Source organism: Helicoverpa armigera, chromosome 26 (genome assembly GCF_030705265.1).
Source record: "Helicoverpa armigera isolate CAAS_96S chromosome 26, ASM3070526v1, whole genome shotgun sequence".
NCBI lineage: Eukaryota > Metazoa > Arthropoda > Insecta > Lepidoptera > Noctuidae > Helicoverpa > Helicoverpa armigera.
In genome coordinates this window covers 1,885,797-1,909,142 of record NC_087145.1, presented here as the reverse complement: position 1 = coordinate 1,909,142, position 23,346 = coordinate 1,885,797, and the positions used below count along the sequence as shown (strand labels likewise).

Below are 23,346 nucleotides of genomic sequence, written 5' to 3'. Positions count from 1 at the left end.
CCTAGTCAAATCAATATCAATTAAACAAATATTGGTCTTTATTAATTGGTGATTTTATTTTGAAAATAATAGGCGCGTCCCATGGAAGGCGTGTAAGGGCTCCTCGTCCCCGAACAGTCGCATTTTGCCGCATCTTGGGACATTTTACTTTATGACATCTCCGCTAGTCATTTGATTCTCTATGCCATGTACCTACAGGTTACTGTGTGTATCAACAAAGGATTTCTATTCTAAGGTTCAGCTCTCAGCGCACTGTTATTCGTAGTTAACTCGGTTTCAGTAAACATTTTACTGGTAATTGTGACGTCATGCTAGTTTAGTATAATAATTAATAACATCGCTGTTTGTTATGGTTTCGTTTCTGATAAACTTTTGTTTTTTATGGAAAACCCATGTCTGTGTAACGCTGATTTTCTCATGAACACCATAGTTTTCACCATGATTTTTTCTAATTTACTTGGTTACAAGTGTAAGAGGAATCGTTGCGATGACGAAGTAAATCTCTTGCTGCTAGAATTTTCTTGATGTTGGCTATCATACCAGCAAGGTGGACAGACGACATTATAAAGGTTGCAGGAAGACGCTGGATGCAGGTCGCTTCCAACCGGTACCTGTGGAGATCTAAGGGGGAGGCCTATATTCAGCAGTGGCCGTCCTATGGCTGATGGCGACATATTACAAAACAAAAGAAAAACTTCATTTCCCAGAAAACATTTCTTCCTACTACTAAATTACAAAACATTACACACACTGTTTATAGTAGTTCGGTAATATTTCTTATTAAACGCTGACTATGATCTTCGTTCACCCAAAAACCATTCATCATTTTGTTACGAAAAAAAAACACCGTAATTATTTTTTTTTAAGAGGAAATGTGGCGGATTCGGGGAACCGAATCTTTCAGTACAATGTTTAGCTACTAATTAGTGCTGTTAAAAACTGGCAAGAGTATGAAAAATTGTAGTTTTTGGCTCAGCGTTAGTAAATATTGGTTTTCGTCAGAGCTCTGTTTATCGTGGCGCTTAAATTGAGTAGCTTTTAAATTGGGTAGTTCGATCAACTTCCATTTTACTAAGTTTATAGTTTACGTATTTGTTACTTTGCTTTAGAAGGTTTTTTGGATATCCAAAAATTTTCCTCTTCTGTGTTTCGTTACCTGATGACTCTCTTATTACCCAACTGCCAAGAAGAGTAATGTTTTCCGCGCATATCTTATTTTCCTCAACATAACAGACAAAATGAGTTGAACCAGCATACGGGAGAAGGCACGGGGCGTATCATTTAATTTACTGTATTTCTGATTTTATATACTTACCTATTTATTTGTTGTGACTAATGTGACAGTTTGAAACCAATTTTGGCACAAAAACCACCACCATTGTCATTCTTAGAAGAAAGAAACATTTCTATCGTCATCTAATTCATTTACGCAGATTGTCGTATAGTATCACAAAGCCATACAGATGTATTTCACAAACGCGGGAGAGCCACACTTGTGTGTGTGTGTGTACATGCACATTGTCTTTGTATGACACGGCGACTCGGCCACTACTGAGCGCTCCCGACCTCACGCATACAAAGACAATGTTCATATACATTACACACACAACTATAACGCACTCGCTTTCATGATACAAATCATCAACCATCAGCTTCATTTAATTTGCACAATCATTACTTTATGACTAAACAGTGCGGTCATACAACATAACCTGTGTCTTCAAAATGATGCACTACTTGGTGACAATCATTGGAGCTTCGCCAATTTTGGCCACCACTTCTTAGAAAACCAAGCATTGGCCTCGGTCAAAAGCATTTTTCTATGGAAACCATTATAACTAAAATCTTCTATAGGTATACCATTGACGTCATAATGTCTTCGGTTATCGAGAACAATATTTAAAAGATCATTTGTCATAATTTTCTGGATGCTTTTCTTGTCTGTGTTTCTTCGCTGTCTGCTTATCATAATTATATAGTACGGAAAAGTGGTTATTAATCACACCTTGATAGATGGTTGCAATCAATCGGTTGTTTTTTAAATATTATTCTTATTCTTTTCTGAGAATTGCATACGTATTTAGACGGGAAAAATGAAATGAGCATATCGGTTGACCGACAAACTTAGATATTTACAAGCTGTTTGATTGTAGGGGTTGCTGGGGCGGTCCACATTAGTAAAATAAAGGTTGCAGGACATATATTTTATCATGTACATTAACATGGTACTACCTAAGTGACATACCTATTTTTTTGGTGGGAAATCGTCAAATGACCCCTCTTGCTGTAAGTGCTTGCCTAAGGGAGAGTCTCTTACTAAAACCCACCATGTTCTTTCTGTGAACCGGGGCTAAAAATCTCGCAGCCCCAGCAGTCTTCGGCCAGGGGCCGAATTGAGTAACCTAAGGAACCTTACTGCTCAAACTTGCCCTTAATTCTAAGTGACCAATCCAAAAGTGACAATTCCGTATATAACATAATACAGACAAAAACCAATACTAATTCTTTTAATTTAACAATTCTTTCGCCCCACCTTATACGTAAAACCTTGTGTACAATTCCAAGACCTCCACAGTTATGATAAAGTAACAAACGTAATCAGTAGACAATGGATCATTGATCGCTCGCTACTGAAGCGCGTGCGTCAATGCGCAAGAGTTGCCATATGCGTGGTTTGTACTCCCGATAAATGGTGTGTAACATTCGATTGTTGTGTAGAAGTTATTGTTGTTGGTAAAATTATTATTTTACTTGATAAATTATTTTTGTAGGTTTTACGTTGCTCTTTCTTTCCGGTGATTTGATTAAAGCAATAAGCCATTTCTTTATTTAATAATGTAATTAAATATGGTTTTAATGTAAAGTATTATAATTTAAACATAACAAATCTAGGTCATCTCTGTGTGTAAATGTTTATTTGATATTTTAAATATTTTTATTCTACCTCTATTTAACACTATTTAAAAGTTCTATCGCTTTTTATAGGTACACTAAGTTATATGAGCGTGGCAACATTGCCTTACCTATGTGCGCACGCGTCCCTCATTCAATTCAATGGCCATCCTGCATTCTAGCGTTTTTATCGATCTATTGATTAACGCAAGAATCTATTACATATAACATGAAACCCTTTAATTATTCTTTAATTGTCTTCAATTACACGTTTTGTCGTGAATTTCAAAAGGGTTCCCGCTTAATATTCTAAGTGCGTTAATATTGTAACACAAGCTACTTTCCGCAGGGCAAAATTGGCCTATATCCTTTCTCAGACTATTTGTACCACTAGTGGTCTTTTCATGAAAGTCGGGCAGACAGAATTACTCTCACATTTATAATATTACATAAGACTAGCAATGTAAACAGAATGCTATTAAAATTTATAATGAAACATTTTCCAAAGCCATCACATAATAATATTACGCTTTAGATTATCCTGACACAAATTATTCGGGCTACCGCACACTGCCGACTAAACAGTCGGCCGATGGTTGACCCATCGGAAGGATTTTTTTCTTTTAAAGTAAATCGTGGAATGAATCAAAGTTTTTAATCTGTCTGATACCGGTCAAATACCTGGGGATTGATTCTGCTAATTTTACTTGAGACCTAATGGCAAACCAATGGAATTGCATTGAAAAGCGATTGATCTTCTATTAGTAGCAGAATTTCCTCTAAGGTTAAAACTGCTATTGAGAGTTAATTGATATCCAACTGAGACATGTTTAGTACATTAACAGAATTGAGTCCTTGATCGTTGTTATGTGCTTCCATTCATCTTCATACTGATTTATGAGCTCAAACAAACTATCGGCCGACTAAAAGTTTGCAGTCTGCGGGTTCTCTGAAACTGTAAACAAGTAGGAATTAGGCCATGTTGGAAGGGTGCGTTTGTCAATAAAGGCACTCAACAGTAATTTTGAATATGTAAACAAAATTATCATTTGGTTTCGAAAAGTGAAAGATGAAAGAGTAGTTAATGGGTCCTATGCAGATATGTCGTAATATATATTATTTACGATTATGATAGTTAACTAGATATTTTTTATTTTATGACTTAAATAAAAATTGCGTATTTGATATGTTTACTGTCTTGGAAACCAAATTTTTCAAAAATAGTTGCTACCATTCGATTAATCTGCATATGGACCATGTAAATTACTCCCCATAACTTAATTATAAAACCCCTGCGTTTCCCATAAATAAGGAAGCTGTGGTATAAAATATGATGTTATTCTGAACTAAAACGAATATAAATATTATCATAGAAAATATGTTACGTCGCAGAAAAACAAGCGAGTGTAAGCTGTTCGCACGTCATTTATAAATATACAGTTTATCGAATCATTTTAGATTGAACTTTTTTATTTTACTAGCTTTTGTTTCTCCTTGTATATCTTTCTGGAAGCTTCTAGAACTATTTATTGGGTATGTTGTCTTATATGTATGGGATTCAACTTTTTGAACCAGTCAATTGGTGACTGCAAATTACGTACGTTACGTATTTGGATTTGATTTTATGCTCTAGGTAAAGTCCTAGCAGTGTGGAAAATAAAATAATGGCCAATGATAATTTAGGTTTACATTATGAGAACATAAACTTATTATGTGAAGCCTACGTTCAGTACCTAGTGTATGACAAAAGGCTGAAATGATGTTATTTACAGAAACTCCTGGAATACAAGCCACCCCATCAATCATGAATATATCACTTCTTACATTAACACATATACCATTGTAATCAAATATTTACTCTAAACAACAAACTATGTACTACAATCCCACTTCTCACTAACCCGTCCAATGAAAGGGGTCAACTACATACGAACAACTTACTTACCACTCTATCGAAACATGACCCTCTTTATTAAGAAACGAGGAAATTGAAGTGCAATTTTCTTGTACTACATAACATTACAATATTTAAACAAGTCATAACACGGTAATGGGAGCGCTTTGAACTATGATGTTTCGAAATTACTTGTAAATTCATAAATTGGTAGGACATACATACATATTTGCAGAAATACTTTAGAATGGTAAAATTATTTCGAAGAAGTCTTCCGTGGATGGAAAATTGTGCCATTTTAATTTAGAGCTTAGGATACGTATAACGAGAAAAAGTTACCGCGGCCCTGGTACATAAAGGGCTAAAGAAGGAACATGGTGGGTTTTAGTCAGTAAGAGTCTGGCACTCCCTCATGCTGCACCCACAGCGGGAAGGTTCATTTAGATTAAAAAGCCAAAAAAAATATACGTATGTACATTTATGTCTATAGTGTGTTCACATTGAGATATATCCTAAGATAAAAACTTGGATATAGGTTGGAGGTTACTAGCCTACCTGCGGTTTCACCCACGGCTCCTGAAAAAGGATTTGATTAGGATAATGTCTGTCATAATGAAAGATAGAAAGAATTAATTTTGGTATTATTTTATTATCTTTGTATACTTAGAGCTTTTCTCTTGTTTCCAGGTGATAGACTTCGGCAGCTCGTGCTACGAGCACCAACGAGTGTACACATACATCCAGTCGAGGTTCTACAGGGCGCCCGAGGTGATGATGGGCGCTAGGTATGGCATGCCCATTGACATGTGGTCGCTAGGCTGTATATTGGCTGAGCTACTTACAGGTGAGCAAGTTTTACGTCTTAGATGACATAAATGATGATGATGATGATGTCTTCCGAGCCGATTATCGGCTACGGCGGCTGTTCTCATGTAAGGAGATTAGCCAAGTGCACAGGACATATTATAGTGCACAAGCATTTGCGCAGACACAGGTGCACTCACTATTCCTTGACTCTCATAGTCCGATGGGACGGCAATCGGACACATTCACATTCAGTAATCTTATTATTTTTGTTCCTTATATATAAGCAATAGCTTAAGATAACGTACAAAACAATAATATTTTGCAAACAGTACAATGACTTCAAATTAGTAGAAGTCAATATTGAGGTCACGCTTTTTCATATCTACGATAAGACGCAATTTGATAACATGAAACTTATCATTTGTGTCTACAATACGGTTTTTATGAAGTCTCTATCTTTTGCGCGTTTCATCCACTTCCTGTGGGAACTAACCCACGCAATATGATAAAAAGTAACCTATTTAGAGCCTTCCTTGATAAAAGGGCTATCACTAAAAGAATTTTTCAAATCGGTCGAGTAATAAATTCCTGTGATACTTAATACTTTATTCGCATTAAAGCAAATAAACTCTTCAGCCTTATAGGTAATAAAACGTCTTGTTTGTATCAATTTTATAAAACAATAGTTTAACAATAACACAAAAAGTTAAGACCTCCAATTTGTGGTTATATCCTTAAAACTTCTAACACCATAAAAATGACCATCCCATCAACAATTCCAGGGTTCCCATTACTCCCAGGCGAGGATGAAGCGGACCAAATGGCGTGCATCATCGAGCTGCTGGGCATGCCTCCTCAGAAGCTCATAGAACAAGGCAAGAGGTCCAAGAACTTCATCAGCAGCAAGGGCCTTCCTCGGTATTGCACGGCCACCACGCTAGCTGATGGCACTACTGTTCTTAGTGGAGGTCAGTATATAAAAGCTTTTTTATTGGCACACCAACAGCATTAGAAATGAAAAATATATAAAAAATATAGGAATATATAGTCATTTTTTTTCGTATAGGTACTTCATAGAATTTATTATACAGTTAAATAACTGTCTGAGCAGAAGCACAGCGCTTTCACACTAGCGGATCTTCCGTTCGGTTTTTTAGACATCATGCACTTAGAATGGTCGAGAGCTGAAATAAAATATGTTTTGCGTTTATGTAACTGGTCACAAAAATAAACTTTAACATAAGTCTTAAATCTTAATTAAGTTCTAGCCAAAGCGAAATCAATTTTACTTTCTTTCCGCAAATATAATCATAGCGCCACTCTCTTTCAGTACAAAAATAACTTAGTCTTAAACCTACATTTTGGGATTAAGGTTATCACGTCTGGTTGCGTTATCGTCGCTTGACCGGCATTTCACCACGGCTTATGTAGAGCGGAAATCATAATCATAGTTATTATCTTCAGATAGAGACGGCCAGACGAACAAAATAGACAAACAAGGCTTTCGTACTAGTGGATTTTCTGTTCGGGATTTTACGCGTGTCATATTCGGTGTGATAAAAGTCCTGTTACGCGCTTTAAGCTGTTATTGTTTGAACAAGTACCTAGTTGTCCATTGTTTCCAAATAGCCGACGAATGGCGTGCAATCCGCGAGGAAAAACTGAACGGAAAAGCCGCTAGTGTGAAATTACTTTGGGCCATCATATAATTAAATATTTAACGCTAACATTACTTACATTGTTTAGGGGTTTTTTAAATAACAATATCATAAAAAATAGGGCTAACCAAAACTACAAAGTTAAAGTAACTTTCGGGGTATTTCTCGAGGCGCCATCGTTTTGAGAAGGACTTTTGTTATATCCAGTAGCTCACCTAATAGTACTAATTGTTATCTGGAGCACTACTAAAAGATGCATTCCAAGGTATAATATGGGTGCGCCTCAAAACAGTGGCGCCTCAAGAAATACCTCACTTGTTCTCTTAAAGAAAATGAGAGCTTTACTTCCAAGAAAATAAGCTTAACAATACCGTAACATCATATTTCGGGATGCAACCATCTGTTAGACATACCTAAAAATAAACACAATAATCATATGTTTACTAACATTCCTGAACTACGTAATACTTTCACCCAATCGTCCAGGAATGTACCAAATCTTAAATATTCTGAATCATCTGACACCCGCATACTTTGCTGGTGGCTAATTTTAATGAATCTATACTATTGAATGAGATCATGGTGACTCATTGGACGACACAGGGCTTTTTATATATGTATGTATATGTTAAAAATGTATGTCTGTCTGGTGTCTGTCTGAACGGAAAATTAGTCATGCGGTTAAGTTTTATGTGATAGATGATAGAACATCTTTGCTGTTGTCTTTGGATCATCAATCTATATGAAGTAACTAGCTTTTGCCCGCGACTTCGTTCGCGTGGAATAGTGACATCCGGCAGATTTTTGGTTTGACCAAGAGATGTCGCTATATGTCCGGATTTTTTTTTCTTTGTAATAAAAACTATCCTATGTCCTTTCTCCAGTTTTAAAATATGTCTGTACCAAATTTCACACAGATCGGTTCAGTAGTTTAGGCGTGAAGAAAAAAGACAGACAGAGTTACTTTCACATTTATAATATTAGTTAGGATAGTCTTTTTTAAATTGAGAAGTAATAGTGTATATAGCTTTATCGTTATTACAATGGGTAGATTGGTAGAATAATCCCCTTGTCTTTGCATAATAGCAAAAATGTTGTTATAAAATACCTCTTGAATTGTTTGTTTGAGATAATACTAGCTACTGTCAGCTACTACGTAGTATATAATTAATCATTTTTGTCGTAACTTCGAGAGTAAAAAAACCGTTTCAAATAACTACTTTCATGCTCACTTTGTGTATGTTTAGTTACAACATATAGTTAATCGACAATATTTATGATTTCTAGAGAAAACACGCAATTTGTATGTATTAATGAAAGGAAACGTCACGCCGTTTTGGTTTGTAGCCAAAAGCAACTAAAAAGTAATTTTATATTAATTCAGTATACCTATAGGATTACTAAATACGCGGTATATTGTGAATTTTATATATTTCCCAAAACTATAATCGCTGAATTTTCCTCTTTCTAAATAGATAATTTCTGATTATCCTCATTTTCAAATAATAATTTCATCATAGTCCCGGCTATCAATAGATTTTTGAAAATTGTGTATAGGTAATGATTTATCAAAAATAGTGTTTAATGAAAACTATTTTGTTTTTTTCAGGAATGTCGAGAAGAGGCAAGCCTAGGGGTCCGCCAGGGTCCAAAAGTTTTGTCACAGCCCTAAAAGGCTGTCAAGACAAATTCTTCATTGATTTTATTAGAAGGTAATATTTTGTTTTATTTGTAAGAGTATTGGTTCCTAAAAACATAATTTATCAGAGAATCAGTTTCACCCATAAAAACTTAATTACGTAAATAAATATATCGCTAGAAAAGGTAGAACTTCTACAATTTACACTATTGCTAAAAAAATAAATAAAATATGGACACTCTTTGAAAGTTCTTGGAGCTAATATGATCTATCTTTGACGCTTTAACGCCGGTCGTTATTTGTCTAGCCACAACTTTAAAAAAGAAAATTAAGATATTAGGTATGCGTATTTACTCTGTGTTAATTGGTCGGGCTTCCTAACAAAACAAAAAAAATATGACAAGTTCACTATAACTCTTCAAGTCTCATTATTAATAGTCAGCCATTTAAAAAGACTGTTGGCGCCAACACTCTTTTCTCGTATAGGAAATCAGAAAATTCATATTTATATTTACACGCTTCGTTTAGCAGAAAAACTTGAATGAAAGTTGACATCTCTTATTTTCCTTGTGGTTTGGCTTCCATGCAAAAACTGAGCGAGCCAAGTGCTCTGGGAAATTTATTTAATTTTCTATACTAGCTTTGCCTGCGGTTTCACCCAGTTCCTGGGAAAGACGTTTGCCGCAAATGCGTAAAAGGTGGCCTATGTCCTTTCTCAGGCTCTAGAGAATCTATGTGCCAAATTTCATCTAAATCGATTCAGTAGTTTTTTGTGTGAAAGCGCGATAAACAATCAGACAGAGTTTCTTTCACGATTATAATATAGGGATTGACTTGAGATATTATTCGTTTTCTTAGTACCGAGTATTGATTAGTCATTAAACATATTTTTTATTTACATGTGGGGATTAAAAGGATGTACATGCGAGGTATAAAATCTTAAAATCTTGCGCTGTCATGTAATCATGGGAAATTTTACAGATCAAAAACTATATTATAAATAAACTTTCCGAGTGTATTCCTGTAATTTTGTTTCCTTTTTATTTCTTGGTTCTTACATACGCTACTTTTTATCAAGGCGCGGTAAGCAGTTCCCTCGGAACACGGTTGGAAACGCGGTAACAGCTAGTGTTCCTAAATATAAACAAGATGAATTTCCTAGTTTATTTAAAACTAAAAATGGAACACACATAAGGTGTTTTACAAACACTTCTTAGCTTAAAAGGATAGTGCAGGCATTTATTTTCTGACAAATATTTACTTTAGTATTTAATGTCTTAGAAGAAACACTGTTTAACTAATAATTTAGTAGGTGTCAAATTAATTACACACTATTTATATTGATCCTAATTTAACAAGTTAAGAAAGATCTATTGACCTGGTATAGTGATTCACACCATGGAATTTATTACACCCGTGTCGATTACTACCTCTATATGTTGAATTTACCTCATTGAGGTAGCTTTAGGTACCAGCGTACAATCTGAAGTGCCTTTTCATTCATGTGTACAATTTTGTAGACTACTACTTTACTCAAGACAGACATACTCATCTGATGGGAATATTTTCATATTTTTTTCAATAAATTGTTAAAATGAACAAACTATGTAATTTTAAACTGTGAATAAACTCACTTACTATCTATCTATCTTTACTATTTAAATATCTATCTTACACTGCAATCTGTTAATCCCATTTATCAAAAAACTGCTAACTTCAATCTTCCAGGTGTCTAGAATGGGACCCCGAAAAACGTCTAACACCAGCCCAAGCGTTACGGCACGCGTGGCTGCGCCGACGCCTGCCGCGGCCGCCGCACGACGACGAGCCGGCGCCCGCGCCGCTGCCGCTGCCGCACTCGCTGCCGGCCAACCACGTTAGTATAGCGCACCATGCCAAGCGGCTCGCGCATCCTAAGTGCACTGACAAATAGGTTTGTTTGCTTCTTTGAGAACTTTTATTTTTTTATGTTGGTTGTGGTAATATGATGATTATTGAAGTTAATCTTTGATTGGATTAGAACCGCGCACGGCTTATGAAGTTCTGTCATCTATCTTCACAGAATTAAGATAAACAGTTATGAAGGTACCTATTACATTACAAGGTACCAACTGTTTGCAAGAGAATATAATATTTTTAAACTGTGCTATCTTTCTGTTGATTTGCGATTAGAAACTGAATTTTGACACTGGTTCATGAAGGTGACCAAACAATCGGCTTACTAAAAGTTTTTAGTACCTATGCCTATTCTCTTGCGCTTCGTTGTAAAGTTTTGTTATTATCATAATTATTGAGCTTAATTTGCTCTATTGTGACGGTTGCTAAGATGAATATTGTAGTTCGATTTCAGAACTTAGTGTATAGTTTATTTGTCTGTCAATTTGTGTTGTTTGAGAAAAACAGCAACATACGATAAAAATGTATATTTTTTATCGGTTGCTATTAAGTAACCAAAACAATGAGCTTTACTATTCAGTTATTTTTATTGCGTAGAAAACGAGAGCAAGCCAGTTGCGTGTCTGATCTATATCTAATCTTTGGAAAATATTATTGTGTGTGAGTACGCATAGACAATAGACTGATTACAATATGTATATCGCAGTTTCTTCTCACTAATTGTCTTATTACCACAAACAGTTGATTTTTCTTTTTAAGTTTTTTTATATTAGTTGCAATTTATTTTTAGTTTTATTTTGTAGATTTAAGAAGTACTTTAAGTAAATAAGTATTAGATATTAGCATGATTGTCATATGTAAATACGCAAACGTTAGTACCTACAGTTCGTACCAAATAACTTTTCGTCTCTGAAGTAAGCCATTACACATTTTTGTTCATAAATTTACTATAGTGAATAAACTAGTAGCTAACTTCACACAAGTAAAGCTTCTCGACAAGATATGTGAGAACAAATGCGTAAGGGTCAAGTGGCTAACTTCAGACACAAAGTTATTTAGCGCAAACCCCTGCAGGGCCAAGGTCTGTCTAGGCTGCAGGATTGTTAGAAAGAGTTACCGCGGCCCTGGTACATAAAAGGCCCGCGACGGAACACGTCGGTTTTTAGTCAGTAAGAGTCTGACACTCCCTCACCGCTGCTAACCCACAGCGGGAGGAGTCATTTGATGATTTTTGACGTCGTTAAAAAGAAACATAAGAAGGTGTATTTTAATGAGTTTATTGAGCTTCAAACTTCTACGAATTACATGGAACTGTAACGTCAAATACAAGGAACTAACTGTGTCATCAGTACTCTGAGCAAAATAACCAATTTTACATACTGACTTGTCTTATAGGCGCCAGACGTGAATCGACGTCGCGTCCTTACGTCGCGGTGTGTCATAGCCCTAAAACTTGCGTTACTATGCTGGAGTAGTCATCTTTGTTTACAAGTAATACTTTATTTTAAATCATCTGTTAACTGGGTATCAGAAGGAGGGATAAATGTTTCTTTTGATCTGCTCGCTCTACAGCAAAGAAATAATTTAGCGTGTGAACATTGTTAAAAGGTCTGTGAAACTGCAACCTTTGTGTACGAACAATTTTGGTGGAATCTTGGCATAGTGCTTATGATATTAATTTGTACACATAGGAAAAGATAATATGACAAAACAGCGGGAAGAGATAGGATTATTATTGAAATATGATGAAAACTTTATTGGTGTAAATAGAATCTCGGAAAAAATAAAATCTAAACTCTGAGTTACAAACAAATAAACCAACCGCATTATTAAGTACTTCAAAAAGGAATGAGAAATGAAACGAATTTTCCGAGACATTACATTCGGAACGACTGAGAAATACAACCATTTAGTTCAGCCAAGTTCATAAGCAATTAGTTCACTATGAGAAACGCAGTCACCTGTCCATTATGTATAAGTTTAACTGTAATAGTTACCTTTCAGTGGTCAGTGAGCAATGAACGCAGATCATAGAGAACAAAATGACTAGTGGAGATGTCGTAACGCAAAATCTCCTTACAAAGAAACGCGACAAAGGGGTCGAGTGTCGTTACTACACCCTTTATTTTCAAAATAAATTCACCAATCAATCAAGATCTATTTTGGACAGATTCGTTTTGATGTGACAGGAACCCGAACGTCTCTTTAGTTCTAATAACTGATCACTAGAACTTCTTGTAGCCGACTAGCTTCGCTTACAAGAAAGCACCTGACCTATCTTATGGCATCTCCGCTTGTTTTTCTTCCTTCGTAACGCAGATTTATTTTTCCAGTCAACCACTGACTGTAAAGATATTTATAGTTACATAGACTAAGTGGGTGATTTAACAGATGTGATGCAAGGTTCAAACTTACTCGGAATCTGTAGGATTTGTGATGAGACTGGTTAACTAAAATAGGGGGGTGGTTCATATAGATAGAATGAATATGAATATGAATAGTGTATTTTTAGTTATAGTAGTAATTTTGGTCGTGTAAAACTATTTGCGGATTTCGAAATATGAGCCTAACTGCCGTAAACTGAGATGCTACTCGATTTTAATAGAGAGCTCAAAATCGTTTTATCTCCAGTCAAACTTTGACTATTTCAAAGGGCTACTAAATGTAATTAAACTTTATTTATTTAATACTTACTCTGCTTCTTTCAAATTCCTTTGAGTAAAGAGTAGTTAGGCATTTTATATAGTAATTGATTCATTCAAAATAGAAAATGCTGTATATTTTAACTGTCATTCTTGACAAAAGCTTTTAAAGTAAATAGTCGGAGCTTAAGCAGTGTACAACTCGTACTAAATGCAAACAAACCAGCCCATCTATTCTTCGACCTGCAGTAATCACTCCTCTCATTTGCATAGTTAACCAGCTCATATCTAATACTCATAACATTATTGAGTAACCACGCAACATGCACAGTTACAAACTAAACGTAGATCATTATCTTTCGCCCTACTTAGTGAAGCGTTTAGTTTATGCGTTTGTGACATTTGACATGTTTTTATAGAATGTGGGGCATTAGGGGAGAATTAAACGTCGATTTCGTGTTATTATAGATAAAATTTGTGATGTTTGTTTGTTTTTAAAATGGGGTATTAGGTAGGTATAAGGTAGCGTTGAAATATGTACTTCGTATTTGTTTGTAGTTATTGACAGTATTTTAATGTATTTTAGACAGTAGTAGTTTTTAAAGTCAATACATTTTCAAAAACTAACAGCCTTCTCACTTTGGCAGATGTTCCGCTCAGTTTTTTACGTCATTTATGTTACCGGCAGCTGTTAATTGTTTGCGAAACCGCAACGAACCGGGCGATGTCACTCGGTTTTCCTGCTCTGAAAATCAGTGTGAAAAGGCTTTTAATTTTGGGAAAACACAACAGAAAGATAGGCTAAAAGTAATTGTCCTTTGGATAGGTGTATTCACCCTTACGGCCCTTTCACACGGCAGTCCAGTTTTTTGCAGGATACCGTTTTTGCAGGATCCCGTTTGACCGCAAAAGATATTACGACGGGAACAGCATTTTGCAGGATCCTGCATGTGGTTTGCTCGTGTGAACATTAGCATATAATATCTATATTAGCATATAGTATCCTGCAAAAAACTGGACTGCCGTGTGAAAGGGCCGTTACTGTGTTCAGATAAACATATATTTGAATAGTATTTAGATTTTATATAGTATTTACCGTGAGCTTCAGAAAGATCCATTAAAGTTAAAGCTTCTTTAAATCTATTGTCGACTCTTTCTTTGTCAATAAGATAAAAAGACTTTTTCGAAACGTCAAACTAGTTGCACGGTTCCAAAGAGGTCTCATGGAGAAGAACCGGCAATACATTTAAAGAACCTTTAATTTTAATGGTCCTTTTTGTAACTGACGGTTAGACTGCTGTAATGTTACATTGATATCTTGTACGTATGTAGTTAGTATTGTAGTAACAATATGTGTCCCCCCTCAGCAGATGAGCGGCGGGTGCGGGGCGGGCGCGGGCGGGTCGGGCGCGGCGCGCGGGGGCTCGCTGCGCACGCCGCTGGCGCGCACGCCGGTCACCTTCAACGCCTCGCAAGTCGCCAGTGAGTACCAACCCTTACTACCTTACAGCTAGAGCGCCAGGATGACACCATCCACACAATTGGCCAGCAACAATATCCTTTAGCCAACTAAAAGCTTGGAATCAGGCGTAACTCTGCGAAATTTCATTACAGGATCTTTTTGTGTTTATTCCGTGAGATAATAAATATATACTCAGGATGCGTCTACACGGTGCATATAGCTGGAGAAATTTAAGTGTGCAAGTCACCCGCGCGCACGCAACAGAGTACGCGGGTACGCATGTGCAAGCTACTTGCACCGTGTTACACCTTTAGGGTTGATTTATATTAGGCCGGGCCGTGTCCGGGGCGTGCCGTGTACGTGGCTCGAATAAAGTAAAAGCCCGGCCGTGGCCCGTCCGGGCCACAAACGACGTTCGTCATACAAAATGTATGTAACGTTTCACGACCGTGCCCCGTTCATAAATGAACCCTAAATCATCCCTATACTCGACGTGCTCGGGCGCCCGAACGCGCTCATATGCTCAAACCGTAGACGAATTTCTATCTCTGCCATCTCCTAAAAATGCCCTGTGATTTATTATCTCGCGGAATTAACACTAAATATTTTACTAGCATTAAATGCATCAATATTTGAATCGAAGCTAAAATTTATACTAAGAAAATTCAGTAGCAACTTTTGGCGTCTAAGTTTCGATACTTAGAAGAAGTTACCTTCGCAGGGCACATGGGTTCAATCAGCAAAGACTGATAAACTGGAATATTGGGGAACTCGCCGCTTTGCTTTAAGGTAGGAAAGTGCCCATTTTACGAAGATTTTAGTTAAATGTTGCTAAGGAAATTTCTAAGCGCCTTGTTCACCCAAGGGTGGCTTTTTTTCGCTCAACGTTCAAACATTGCCAGTCAATATGGCAATGCAGCCAGCCTTTTGGGTACACTGCCGGGTGACAGCGATGAGGACCAATTATTCGACGCCTTTTATTAGTTTTAAGTTTCTTTTTATTTAAATATAGATTTAGTTTATTTTTAAATAATGTACAGAAAGTAAGGAAAAAATATTCTATCATAAAAAAAATGTGGCTGTATGAGGAAACCTTGACTATACTCCATGTGAGAGGAGGCCTTTGTATTTCGTCTATATTGTCCCACTGCTGGGCAAAGGCCTCCCCATTTTGCGGGCAAAGGCTTTCCCACTAGGGCTGTAGGTATCCAGGTCGGCCCGCCATCTCTTCTGGGGCCTACCCCGCCTGCGATGGCCATCCTGTAATAGCCACTTTGTGACGACCTTATAAAGGTCGCCGGAAGACACTGGATGCAGGTCGCCTCCAACAGGTGTCTGTGGAGATCAAAGGGGGAGGCCTATGTTCAGCAGTGGATGTCCTATGGCTGAGATGATGATGATGATGAGATATTTTCAAACTGCTGGGCACCTCGAGAGGTGTGGATATTTTGTTTCCACACCTCTCGAGGGATTTTGTCTCTAATCAGGGTTTGTAGGCATCCAGGTCGTCCCGCCATATTGGGTGATGATCTGTAACTGAAGTGTATGTTTGTAGAAGCGAAACTTCAGGCGGCGCTGTCAGAGGAGAGCGGGGGCGGGAGCACGACGAGCGGCGTGAGCGGAGTGAGCGGCGTGAGCGCTGTGAGCGGCAGCGGCTGCGCGCGGTACTGGGCGGCTTCCAAGCTGCCGCACCTGCCCGCGCCCTCCTAGCGCCCGCCCTCCGCACGACGCCTCGCCAAGGTTGGTACAGTTCATACTTATAATACATCTGACTTAGCGAGACTTGGTTCTTCTAACCTACAGACAGACATGTGTTGCTGGGGAGTGTTGCACCACTTCCCCTTAACAGCAAAAACATATAGGAAGTTGTGAAGGGTCTGCGTTTTGGGGGATGTCTTTTGTAATGTTTTTTGACGTTCAAAAAGTGCTGTTTTGCAGCCAATTTTGAATAAATATATTTTTTTTTTATTTTGACCGAAGTTAGTTAACAAAGTGTCATGTCATCGATATAATTGGAGGTGGTTTGCTTTCTTTGGATGAGACCCCTGAGACCCTGGCGCCCCTGTCATTTTTCGTCACTTTCTCTCATGTTAAAAGTCTGTATTTTTTGTTGTCCTTCATAATGTTAATAATAAATTGTTATTGTGTCAGGTGTCGTCCCTGGAGGCGCCGCGGCGGCTGGGCGGCGCGGGCGGGCGGCTGGAGCTGGAGCGGCGCTCGCTGGACCTGGAGCGCGAGCTGCGGCCGGACCGCGACTCCGACGTGTCGCTCGACGACCGCGACCACCTCGTCTGACGCGTCTATTGATCTCAGTAACTCTATGACTAAACGTGTAGTGGAATTGTGACAGTACCCCCGGTTTTCTATATATTGACGTGAACGGGTGTGTCGGTGTTAGTGCCTGTGAGTCTCGTTAGCAGTCGACGCGAAACGGCGCCGTCTCGCACAAAATTCCCTCGAAACCCTAGATTAAGCGAACATGTGTGACTAAAATAATTTAACAATTTTCTACAGAATCAAATGTTCATTCATTTTAATTTTTGAATAATTCGATGTTAAGTTACATTTTGTGTAATTAGTTAATTTGTCTCAAGTGATATAATGAAGCTGTATTCGTAACGAAATGGTGACCTTATAATCGGAATTCTTAAAGGATATAAGGGTAGTTAGTTACAAGGCCTTTGAAACTAGGTTAAGAAGCTAAGCTACGCGATTTATTTGTCGGTTAGCGTAGTGGATGTTGTGATTCATTCATATGATTTTACATAATGATTTGTAAAGCGCTTATGTACTCGTACCGGTAGAAACATATAATATTGTATCTTGGGCCATACATATGGAAAGTTACATTTATTATATAGCGCATGTTAAGTACATTTTACAGCATTTTATTTTACTACTTTTAAACAGATGTTTTTCATATATTTTTGTCGTGGAAAGTGTGTCAAACATATCAGTCGAGCATTTGTCACTTCTGTCGATGTGGTTAAGAGTTCGAGGTAACTAGTCGGCCACTGAACCTAGTCCAAACTATGTGTAAGGTTTAGGTTTTACGTTAGTCTGTAAGAATTGATTCAATTATGTTGTGGAGCGATTCTTGCGATGTGACGATTGCTTACCTCGACGAAGCCGAACAAAGTTATATAACTCCATCTTTCGCATTACGCCAGTAATTTAGTTTAATGGACTACTTAAATAAACCTCTACGAACAAACTAAATAACCATTTAACTAAATCACCAGCAAATTGTGAAGAAATCTTATGTCTCATTTATATTAAGTTCACGATCCATATCGGCGCCTTTTCGAGGGTGCCAAGTTTTGGCGACTGTTCAAATCGGCGCCTTCGACTTAATATAAATGAGGCACTTTATAGATCGCTCAGGTAGACTGTGTTTACCGTGCCGTGTTACGCATCCAATGGAGACTGATATACTTCAACGGATGGTACAACTGTTAACCGTCTATCTGAGCGATTTTAGGGAAACTTGTATTTGATACATCTAGTGCAATATGTTTGACATAAAAGTTTAATTTCGTCTTCCTCATATTATATTGTATTTGTAACAATTTACAAAGGGCCTATGATGTTTATTCGATTAACATGCATTTTTATTTTTTTCGATTTAGTTTGTAGAACTTCTTATATGTAGACACTTGTAATATGCTTACAAATGAATTGTATTATTTCGATTTTGTGGGAATGTAGTAAGAGCAAGCACTTATGCAACTTTATTTATATAGTAATAATATTATGTGTGAAAATAATTTACCCTATTGTAATGAATTACGTATTTGATATATTAATTTCCCACAATGTTGTAATAACGTAATGTACAAAGTTTTGGAAATATTTTAACCTTTGATACCCTATTTAATGAGCAGGATAATTCCTGTGTATTTTATATGTATAGATAACGACCAATTGAGCGAAGGGTTCTATATTTACGCGGCGGAACCCTAATGGTTAAAGTTCCGTACGTGCTTGCTTCCCGAATGTATTTTATCATTTGACCTATCTCACTATACTCAATATAGCATTTTTATTTCAATTATATTGTGTTTAAGTTGACTGCCGTTTTCTTATAATTATGCTCAATGATAGTTTAATGTCTTAGTACTCTGGATTGTCTGATCTAGACATTAATACAATTGTGCGATGACCTTAGTTTATTATTTGTGACGTGAAGATACATAATATTGTATGTTACGATGTAGCAAAACTGCAGTTTGTAGCTTATTCTACCCGAGTTGGTGTCGTGTTTGCTTGTTCAGCTTCGAGCCTATGTACGGCAGTGTTCTGTTTACAATCACAATTTGTGTATCGTCACGCGTCAATAGCGTTTTAAGGTATTTAGTCAATTATTGTATAGCTTTTTTTTAACTTTGGAAAGTGGGCTGAGAGTCAGCGATCACAGCCCGCGTGTTGCCCACTTGTGCTAACGTGTGTCCGACGTGCGAGCTCCGCTTGGCATAGATCAGTATTAATCATTATGTTTCAACTCTCGACTCGCAACATTACTGCCAAGTACATATAGTTAAATTAAGTATCGTTTGCTATACATGAATATAGCAGGACTTCTAGTTACTACAAACATTGTAAGCTTTCGTTGGAACGCATTTCTCTTATACCTAGTTATTTTTTGTGAAATATTTTTGTTCTCATTTTATATGTAAAAGCTGGTGTTTCACCTTGAAACTCGTAACTACAATGTGAATATAAAATAAATGAGTTATACAAATAAACTACTTTTTTCATTTGTATCCCTCTGTGCGTTTTTAACCGACTTCCCAAAAAGGAAGAGGTACTCGTTATTATAGTAATAAGGGATATAAAGCCAAATACATAGCAGTCAACGATGCCAGTGCCAAACGACATTTTCCTTCTATCATTATCATGCGAAAAACGCAGGATTTCGTTTCTCGTGAAACACTTCATAGATAACTGGGAAACTAGCTAGCCTCTACAAATACTGATAAATGCTTTTGATTCATTACATTCTTTGGTTTATGAACAGTAAAAAGAAAAAGTTAGAGAGTTGATCAAAGTTTTTGATCAGAGGTACATATTTTTGGTACTAAAAGCCTGATCCCGTAGAATCCATGCTGGAGGTTTGATTGATGATTAATGATACATCCCCCATCTCCACTCCCCAAACAAACTGAAAAGCTGCTGCCAGTCTTCAGTTTAATAATATAAGAGTTATTTTGTCTCAAAAAGTGTTACTTTGGAAGGGTGTAGTGTAGAACCTCCAAAGTAATTTAAAAAGTGGGACAAAAATTATGCCGACATTTCTTCAAACAGCTAGTGAGTTAGAGTAGGTAGGTGCCTACATAAGTGTTACAAAGATCATAATACCTAGTTTCAAGAGTATGTAACAATAATTACATCAGCAGTTTTATGATGCTCCGGAATCTCTGTTATCTTTCGCAATTTACTTTGACGTTGACAAAATAATAAAAAGATACCATCGGCAGTAAAATGTTACGTTATTGCGCCTTGCAGTGTTCACTTGTCGAGACCGTGATTTCAGAATAGACTATTTGTGAATTGTAGTTATTATATTTGCTGCAGCTGTCATTCTGTAAGTATGTATGTCTCCCCGTAAGTCTGACAACCAGTCTTACCAAGGGGTATTGGTTTGCCCGGGAAATTGGGTTGAGGAGGTCGAATAGGCAGTCTCTCCTTGTAAAATACTGGCTCGGGAGATGAATTACCATAGCCTTTCTCGATAAATGAGCTATCCTACTACTACCAAGAAAGCAACTTCTGGTAGTAATAAACTCTACAATTGAAATCATATTATCTCTTCTCGAGATTAAAACCAACGAATTTAATCTTACGACAATCTTATTTTTATCTCGGGAAATTTTATGTTTTACCTTCAATTGTTTTGTTGTCTTGCTATCTTATTTTATTTATGTTTGTCATCTTATATTTTGTGATTAGGTATCTTTTCCTATTACCTCTTAGTTGCTGTCGATTCAAGGGTAGATACTCTTGAAGGCTATAGATGTTTCTTGATTGTTCGAAATAGGGTCACAGGGATATGATTGACGTTTTGGTAAGGCATTTTATCGGTAGGTGATCTTAGCAAAATTACTGGCCGTACCAGGATACAATATAGCCTATGTTACTCAGGAAGAGTGTAGTTTTTCAACAGTGGAAGAATTTTTCAAATCGGTTCGTTTCGGTGCCTTTCTGGTACAAACGAAACATCATCCTCCTTTTTCCAAACTATGCTGGGGTCGGCTTCCAGTCTAACCGGATGTATGTAGCTGAGTAACAGTGCTTTACTAGTAGCGACTGCCCTATCTGACCCCCTCAACCCAGTTACCCGGGCAACCCAATACCCCTTTGGTTACACTGGTGTCAGACTTACTGGCTTCTAACTACCCGTAACGACTGCCAAGGATGTTCAATGACAGCCGAACGAACGAAACATTATGTCATCTTTATTATGTTAGTAAAGATAAGAAAATCGATTAATTTTTCTATTAAGTCCCGTTACTAATCAGTTAAAATTGCTAATCGCTAGATAGTTAACAGTGCTTTACGCTGACCGACTTACCATGTACCAACCCAACCGCCCGTACAAAAACCGAGCGGGAAATCCGCTGGTGTAAAGGCATCTGTTATTAAACGAATTGATATTGATAATAATTCTACAAACAAAATATTTTTAGTTACTTATATAGGTACACATAGTATTCCTATTACTTAGTACCTATTTTTATGAGTGTTTATTTGATAATTAAAAATTACTTCATAAAGACCCCTTACATTCTATTTTCTGCTACACGCGTTTAAATAACTATTTATCACCGTAAAGTACCTACTTTATCTTAGATCTTACAAATCGGTCTGAGCGCTTGAAAAGTTAAACAATAGGCATTTTGCTGACATTATTGTGTCCGAGTTTTTCTTAAGAGGAAAATAATTGTACCTGTACGAGCACACTGCAAACTTTCAGTCGGCCGATAGTTTGTTTGGGCTTGAGTCAGTATGAAGATGATTACAAAGATCAGGCATTCAGAAGGTATCAGACCGAAAAATGCTTGCCAACCATAGGGTCATCTGTCTGCCAACTTTTTAGTCTTCAGTGTGGATAGATACTCTCATTTTACACTGTAAATATAATATGCATTTTATGACTTTTGTTAAACAAAGGAAATTAGAAAAAAAGTACATTTGTCCATTTAGTTTTTCTATGATTTTGATTTGAAAATCAGATGAGCGTATTACATTCAATAGATAGACTTTTAAAGGTTCCTAAGCAAGGAGGCTTATTATGCATGAAGCCTCGGGGAATAACCTTACCCATAATATTCTGAAGAGATGAAAGACAATTATGTAAGTACATAAAGAAACACATTAATTATAATAATAAGATAGGTAATTTGAATTGAACCTGCACAGCTCAATACTTCAGGTGGACTCCAAATCATTTCCCACATTGCCATTGATGCAAATAAATACTTACAGCGAGAGTTACATTATCTCACCGATGCAACAACTTCACAACTCAATGCGGCCTTCTTCGAACGCAACGTCTATCGCCGACACAGTTAACACAGTGCTCTGCCGGCCGCCATTGCTGTCACTTCGCGCCAATTCGGCTGTCGATTTGCCGCGCGTTGGCGCGAAAATCATTTGACATTTTAGTGTACGACTTTTTTTTTGGTGTCTGTGGTTTAGTGAATTTGTGAAAAGAGTTTGGTTGCGTTTGTGTGTGTTTTTGGTTTTGGTAAGTTTTTAATTTTATTTAAATTAGTATTTATTGAAGTTGATGTGAATTCAGTTAATAAAATTAAGTCGCGGCTTAATTGTTTCAGCCTTTGTTTGTATATGCAGAATTCGTACTTAATGCAGTTTACCTTGTAACGGTTCTGCAGTATCTCCGTCTGAAAAAACTATCATTAATGTATATTTAATTCATACAAATAATATCTACACAAATCTTAAATCTAAATCTAAAAAAAGAATTTTAGCAGCGTAACTGCTTAAAATGTTAAGTTTTTAAACTTCAGTTAAAAATAAATAATAAACATCAAAACAGCTGGTGCTCTAGAAAAGTATACAATGCATAATACGTAGGTATTTGCGTTTAATCGATATTTAATTCGACTGACCACACTTGCAGAATTTAAAATATTTTAGTTAAAATTAGTTCTTAGCTATTCTGCTGAAAGTTTACCAATACCTTTAAAATATTGATGTTCCAAACTGTTAGTATTAGTAAGAATCTTTAAACTGTAAAAAACTAGCTAAAGTCATTCAGGTAAATGACTTGACACTAATTACTTCTTAACTCTAATGAGTCAATGCATTATAGTGTAATCAGTAGAATTATGTTATGCCACTTTTATACAACTATATATTTTGAAAGTTAATTAGAATAGAATGTAAAAATAATGAATAAATTGCGCAATCTAAATGTATTTACCTAGCTATTT

General features: G+C 36.8%; 1 protein-coding gene across 4 annotated transcripts in view; it reads left to right on the top strand.

Moving 5' to 3' along the window:
* LOC110382943 (dual specificity tyrosine-phosphorylation-regulated kinase 2) overlaps nucleotides 1-19,635 on the top strand; it is a 157,360-nt gene extending 137,725 nt beyond the window's left edge. The window contains exons 2-8 of one of the 4 annotated variants that reach the window (XM_064041722.1): nucleotides 5,474-5,630; nucleotides 6,376-6,561; nucleotides 8,861-8,963; nucleotides 10,619-10,766; nucleotides 14,799-14,910; nucleotides 16,446-16,630; nucleotides 17,042-19,635. In XM_064041722.1, coding sequence (XP_063897792.1) covers nucleotides 5,474-5,630; nucleotides 6,376-6,561; nucleotides 8,861-8,963; nucleotides 10,619-10,766; nucleotides 14,799-14,910; nucleotides 16,446-16,600 — 861 coding nt within the window. In that variant the 3' untranslated portion in view covers nucleotides 16,601-16,630; nucleotides 17,042-19,635. Of the gene's footprint in view, nucleotides 1-5,473; nucleotides 5,631-6,375; nucleotides 6,562-8,860; nucleotides 8,964-10,618; nucleotides 10,824-14,795; nucleotides 14,911-16,445; nucleotides 16,631-17,041 lie in introns of those variants that run through there. The other 3 variants (XM_064041721.1, XR_010277790.1, XM_064041723.1) reach the window with 3 other exon arrangements.
* Nucleotides 19,636-23,346: the final 3,711 nt, after the last annotated feature.